A 7080-nucleotide genomic window follows, 5' to 3' on the forward strand; every position below is an offset into this window, starting at 1 on the left:
AGACGGCGTCATCCATTCATTCGTCGAGGAAGGAGACGGCCTAGATAGAGCGACGAGCGACACCTCGGCACCGCGGCAACTCGCGCCCCGGCGCCATGTAATTTCGTTTCTAGTAAGGCCCCGTTTAGATGCGAATTTTTTTTTTTTTTTGGCTTTGGGCTACTGCAGCACTTTCGTTTGTATTTGGTAAAAATTGTCCAATTATGGACTATTTAGGCTTAAAAGATTCGTCTCGTCAATTACGGACAAACTGTGCAATTAGTTATTCTTTTTACCTATATTTAATGCTCCATGCATGTACCGCAAGATTTGATGTGACGAAGAATCTTAAAAATTTTTAGATTTTGGGTAGAATCTAAACAAGGCCTAATAATAGTCCCCGAACAGAAACAAATGGTAAAGCTGCAACAAATTACGAGGCCCAATAAAAAAGACCAAATACGAGACCCAATAGAGACAACCGCATGAGTTGGGCTTTAAGATTCCCACGGCCCTAGTGGCTGGGGCCCGCTCAACCACGTGGCCGAATCTCACACCCACACTCCGGATCAGCTTGCTCGTCGAACCTGTCCCCCTCACCGACCGCGTAAAATACCGGAAGAGCCCTTGGCATACAGCCACCTTAACCTCGTCCTTGAGCCCACGACATAAACCTCCTGCAGGGTGCATTTGTCATTTCCTGCCCCGCCCGTCTTTTACGCACAAGGCCGGTGGCTCCCCACTCGCTAACACCCCAAAGCACCCTCGGCATCGCGCCTCGTGATTAGGGGACAGAAGAGTAATTTCACGCCTCAAAAATGTCCTTTCTCCGGTGGTGACCCACCACCTGCTCGCTTTACTCGCCGCGTGCGCTTTCGGCCTTTCGCCCCCGTCTCCGTCGCGATGGCTGACTCCTAATCCGCGCCTTCGTCGCCAGAGCCTGAGCCACTTCCATTGCCTCCCCCAAAACTTCGACCGCGCTAGCACGCTGGACTGGAGGCGAGCGCTGAGCTAGGGCTTCGCTTCTCCAGCGCGGGATGGGCTACCTCGTCCTCTCGCCGTCACCGTCGCCGTCTCCGCCGCACGCCTTCCAATACGCCTCCTCCTCCTCGGGCGCCACCACCTGCCGTCGCCGCGCGCGGCGAGGCGGGGTCTTCGTCGTTGCGTCGGCCGCCTCGCCGCTCGATGGCGGTCCTTCTCCCGCGGCGGCGGCGGCCGCCGATGCCTACACGCTGGCGCGGCGGGTGGTGCTCCTCGGCGCCTCGGCCATACCGTTCGTCAGCCTCCGTGAAGCTGCTGCCGCGCCCACGCCCGTGGACCTCGTGAAGGGTTAGTGCCTATCCTATTCCCTGCCAGTGCTGGTGTAAAATTTGGTTTCGCAATTCGCTGTCAATCGTCCGTCTTAACTTGGGTCCTAGTCATGCTGTGGAGTAATGTTGCGAGTTAAATCCGTATGCAATTATGTGGATTGATATTAACAATTGTTAATTGTTCTGCAATATAGGAGCATGATAGTATCAAGGTGACATGTCGTTTCTGCAGAGGACATTGTTGCTATATACATATATATAGTGCTGCATTGTGGCCTTATATAACAATGCATGAATTGTTTGGGCTTGGCTCAAATGTGCATCTGCCGACTAGAATGAGGATTTGCAACTGTTGTTCAAACAGTGGATACAAGAGTTTAGAATTTGCTGGGTATTGAATCCATCTTGGAGTATGCTCTAAGCAACTTTGATGTTTGTGGCAGGCACGATTTTCCTTTTTGGAGCAGGGCATGCATGTATGAAGAAGAATTAGTAGATGCTAAAACCGTTCCCAGAGTTGAGTTTGCTTCTGAAGAAATTGAAACTTTAAATCAACTTTATGTCAGATTTTACACATCAAAACCCATTAGCTCCTTAATGGTTGCATGCATCTTGAGCGTTGGGACTGGGGAGCATCACTCATACTGATGAAAGAACTAAAAGTTTGGAGTTTATGTAGTAACATACTGTTTCAAATGCTGCCTAATAGTTATAATTCCATGTGTGCAACTTCTTAATTTGGTATTCAGGCCCCTAGTTCTTTATGTTATTGACAACAGGTGTCGCAGGAAATTCGTGAAACACAAACACGCAATCTTGAATTAGTGTATGACTGTCTTCCTTGGAGGTTAATATTCTGGTGGAAAAAGAAATCTAGAATTGGAATAGTGTACTCATTATCCACATAAATGTTCCTAGTGGTATTTGAGTTTGTTTACCACATATGATCAGATGTCACCTTTTCTCAATTTCCCGCAGTTTATGGTGTGTCATTATTCGAAGGGTTTGTTAGAAGAAAGGGGATTGATTCCCCAAGGGTAAATCATGAAGCTGAGAATTGCTACGAAACTTTCAAGATTGGACGTAATTCCATCATCTGTAGACCTAAGGAGGATAAGATTGATGGTTAGAACTTCCACCTTATATGAGTAGTATGTGTGAAAGATAGGAGTTATGATTACCACAAATTTTTTTTTATGGAATTACCACAAATTCTTTTGAAAACTACCATAACACGTGACTTTTAGATTTGTTGTCCTATAGACTTTTTTTGGTCATACTTGCACAGTTCTTTTGACTGCTTATAGCCACATGAATGGATTGAACTGACCATCTAGATATGCTGTATTCTGTAAACTGGCATGGGGCCATGGGGGTCACTAATACATTTTGCTTTGAGATGAGATTGTTTTGACTTAACTAAGTTGGCGGTGCTGCCTCATTGACATTAGGGAATTGAAATATAATTATGCATATTTTCAATGAGTTTTTTCCTGGTCATTGATCATTGAGCACTTATTTATGCCTGTGTCATCATTCCACAAACATAGATAAGTTGTTGATAAATTTCTTCTGTCTGTAGAGACAAAGAATGTCCCTCAATTTGAAGGGACAAAGGGTATTGCAAAACCTGAAAACACTCAAGGAACTCAGGTTGAAGCTACTACTCCTGAAGCTCGTCAGCGTGAATCATCCTTACAGTTGGTGCAAGAACAATCTCCAGAGAATCCACTGGTTGACTTTCTTGGCACAGTTGGAGTTGCTGCCTCCGGTGTTCTTGGTGGGCTGTACGGCACTTCTCTACAAGAAAAAAAGGCCCTGCAATCAATTATCTCCTCAGTAAATCATCTACAAACCTGCAGTTAATGTGTTTTACTGTTTGTTTTAGTTTAGATATGTTGATTCTTAATTTCATATAGCCTAAATGAGAATCATGTGCTCAATTCATGAGGCATCCCAGCATGCACCGCTTCTCCAAAACATCCATGATCTTATCGTCATATAATCACATATTATGCATATATTTCCAGTTAGTAAAATCTCTATTACTTACTAAAACAATGGAGTTGGTGCTCATGGTGTGCCTGTCATCACCCCTACTCTACCCCTATATATATATTTTTGAAATAAACTCGACACCTATATTTCGCTTATTTATCCATCCTTGCCATTTAACACAAATCAGTTTCACCACACTACCCAAATCTTCTAAAAGCATCGTGCGACCTAGCTATATATACACATGTACAATACTTTGATTTGTGGTGTCATGACACGGGCAATTTTTCTAGCATCCTTTTGTATTTAGAGAAAACTAAGCACTGTGTCCAGTGCAGTGTGCACACCATTCTTAGGCCAAAGTACACAGATCTGATGCTGAGCCATTAAATTAATAAAAAATGCTCTTAATGTATTCAAGGAGTTTGACTTTACCTTTTTTTCCAAACTCATGATCTTTATGTTGACACTTTTTAAATATCGGTCTTTTAGCCTTATATTATGGGGTATTGGGGGTTATGCTTTATGCTTTCATCAGCTGTGTTCCTTTTTTTACACTTACACGTCTGGTTTCTTTGGTTTTGTAGGCTTCTATGTAAGCATGTATCTCAATTTCGTGTGGTTTCCAACATTTACACCATTTCAAAGCGCTCCACTGTATATTTTTGTAGCCTTAGTCAAGAAAGAAGTAGAGGAGAGTTTTACACCAGTCACCAAGTAGTAAAGAAATTTTTGTGCACAAGTTCTACTATTCTCCCTAAGGCTGCGTTCGTTTGGCAGGGAACGGTGTCCAGGAACTATTCCTACCAGGAATGCTAGTGTAATTTGTATAGCTAATCCTCACCCAGAACTATTCCTAACCAGGAACGGTCATAAACGAACGAGCCCAAAAGGTAGCGACACTGAAATCTTGAGAGCTTTATTAGTAAACTGAACCTTGAACCACGTAAAATGAAATCTGTTTGTAGTATCCTTCATAATCTGAGGGAAAACGGTTTGATGCAAAATATTTACCTCCTGTTTGTTGTCCATGTTGCTTTCCTAGTCTGAATTATGCCTCTGAGGAACAGACAATTTTCTTTCCTTGCTGCAATGATGGGTGTTTGAGGGAAATCAGTGCTGGTGATATGTTTTTGCAAGTCCAGGTTTTGTTTCATTATTTCATACGTGAGAGTAGGAACGTTAAAGAGGATAAAACTCTGTGAAAACCTAATGATTCATTGTATTACCATTTTTCCACCATGTTTCTGAAAAAAGCCGACATCTGTAATGTCTTATGAATACAGAAAGCTACCAAAAGTATTTTGAACACCTTTGATATGCTAATTGTTCTATTTTCTAAAAGTTGATCTATGGAAATTGGAGACCTGATGTATTCAATGTTCTACCTTCTTCAGACGGAGAGCAAATTGGCTGAAAATGAGGCAGCACTTTCTTTGATGAGGGAAAACTATGAGAAACGGTTACTGCAGCAGCAAGCAGCACAAAAGAAGCAATCTATGAAATTCCAGGAGCAGGAAGTTTCTCTTTCAGGTCAGTTGGCTTCAGCAACAAAGACTTTGACATCACTGAGTGAAGAATTCAGAAAGGAGAAGAAATTAGCTGAGGAACTTAGGGATGAAATACAGAGATTAGAGAGTAGTATCAGACAAGCTGGCATTGATAAGGATATGCTTAAAACTAAATTGGAAGAAAAGCTTGGTGAGATTAATGTTTTGCAGGAAAAGATAAGTTTACTCAGCCAAGAAATTGATGATAAGGAGAAGCACATCAGGGAACTATGTGCATCACTTTCCTCGAAGGAAGTAGACTACCAAAAGCTGACCGCTTTCACAAATGAAACTAAAAGGAGCCTTGAGCTTGCAAATTCTAGAGTACAACAACTTGAGGAAGAGCTCAATACAACTAAGAATGCTCTCGCTTCTAAGATATCTTCTATTGATTCACTCAATGCTAAACTTGAAACGTTGAACTCTGAAAAAGAAGAAGCTGACAAACAAATTAACGAGTTAATACAAGAGTATACAGACCTGAAGGCTGCTTCAGAGACAAGGGCAAACCATGATTCCAAACTACTATCAGAAAGAGATGATGAGATAAAACAGCTTGAAGAAAAACTGTCTGTTGCATTAACTGACTCTAGCAAAGATCAAGAAACAATTGTTGAGTTGAACAAGGAGTTGGATGCTACCAAAATGATGCTAGAGAATGAACTTAAGGCCATGGAAGCTTTAAAAGATTCAATTCGATCATCTGAAGAGGCTCTAAAGACTTCCAGAAGTGAGGTTTCCAAACTTTCCAAGGAGCTTGAGGAGGCAAATGAATTGAATGAGGACCTGGTATCACAAATTTCTAAACTCCAAGAGGAGTCCAATGCGATGCAAGTAGATCTCACTAATAAACTAGGAGAGGCAGAATCATTATCCAAAGCTCTGTCAGAAGATTTGGCTTCTGTAAAGGAAATGGTTCAAAAGGGGCAAGACGAACTTGAAGCCACCTCTGATGAGCTGGCATCTATTGTTGAAGCTCGTGACAACTTGAAGAAAGAATTGCTGGATGTGTACAAGAATTTGGAGTCCACCACACATGAGCTTGTTGAGGAAAGAAAAATTGTGACAACCTTGAATAGGGAACTTGAAGTCTTGGTGAAACAGTTGCAGGTAGATTCTGAAGCAAGAAAAGCTCTCGAAGCAGACCTGGATGAGGCAACAAAGTCGCTAGATGAGATGAACAATAGTGCGTTGTTACTGTCTAAAGAACTTGAGAGCACTCATTCTAGGAATGACACTCTTGAAGCTGAGAAAGAAATGCTATCCAAGGCTCTAGCTGAACAAACGAAAATCACAACTGAAGCTAAGGAAAACACTGAGGATGCTCAGAGTCTGATCACAAGGCTTCAGACGGACAAGGAGAGCTTTGAATTGAGGTCCAGACATCTTGAAGAGGAATTGGCGTTAGCAAAGGGTGAGATACTGCGCCTAAGGAGGCAGATTAGTACAAACAGTTCTCAGAAACCAAGAGCACCTCCCCGACCAAGAGGACCCCCAGAGACTAATGAAACTCTGAAGGAGCAACCTGTGAATGATCATAATCAGAAGAGCAGTGGAGTTGTTGCTGGAACTCCGCAGCCTGTGAAAAGGACTGTAAGGAGAAGAAAAGGTGGCGCATAGCATGAGTGTGTTGGAGCCATCTTTTTTTCCATGTCTTTCTATTTAGTAATTCCATTGTTACTTCATTTTAAAATTGCCATCCTTTGAAAATAGCATCAATAGTTATTCCAGTGTTACTTACATTTGCCTTTTGTAGTATTTCAGTTATTCAATGTATTTTGTTTTAGTTTTGGAAAACAGAGGTCTGTATGTGTATAAATGAGTTACTGAGTGGCCAACATGATGAAATTACGGTATCTGTACTTATGCTAAGTGCTACATACACCATATTATTTCTCATTTTTATAGCAATCATTGATTTGAATCCATGTAGCATTATATACTTAGCGCCCTCATATACTGTTGGATTAACCTACCCCTTCTGGTTAATCATCATTCATTTAGTGAGCCTGTTTTGATATACTGAAAACAGGTCAGTTTGCTTCATGGAAGATGTAGTTCTGAAATCTGCTGAACTGGTGTCACTCTAATCCTTCTCTCTATAAAATTGACACACTTGTCTATGCATTCAACATTTATGAGTCTATGAAAATATTTCTCACATTGGGACTTTAGTCTTTACTTAGGAATTCCTCTGCCAGTAAAACCTAAATCCCTGATATGCCATTGTCAGTGACTGGTGG

The 7080-nt window shown here is 41.9% G+C and overlaps 1 protein-coding gene across 2 annotated transcripts; it reads left to right on the forward strand.

Moving 5' to 3' along the window:
- Positions 1 to 841: 841 nt before the first annotated feature.
- On the forward strand, positions 842 to 6748 carry LOC136457591 (MAR-binding filament-like protein 1). Of its 2 annotated transcripts, XM_066457618.1 has the most exons (4): positions 842 to 1308; positions 2268 to 2414; positions 2872 to 3128; positions 4685 to 6748. In XM_066457618.1, exons 1-4 carry the CDS (start codon positions 1017 to 1019, stop codon positions 6455 to 6457), a joined length of 2469 nt encoding a protein of 822 aa, XP_066313715.1. In that variant the 5' UTR covers positions 842 to 1016; the 3' UTR covers positions 6458 to 6748. The 2 variants fall into 2 exon arrangements, with proteins under 2 accessions (XP_066313715.1, XP_066313716.1); XM_066457619.1 differs by lacking the exon at positions 2268 to 2414 and having other exon boundaries at positions 846 to 1308.
- The last annotated feature ends 332 nt before the right edge of the window (positions 6749 to 7080 follow it).

Source organism: Miscanthus floridulus, chromosome 6 (genome assembly GCF_019320115.1).
Source record: "Miscanthus floridulus cultivar M001 chromosome 6, ASM1932011v1, whole genome shotgun sequence".
Classification (NCBI taxonomy): Eukaryota; Viridiplantae; Streptophyta; class Magnoliopsida; order Poales; family Poaceae; genus Miscanthus; species Miscanthus floridulus.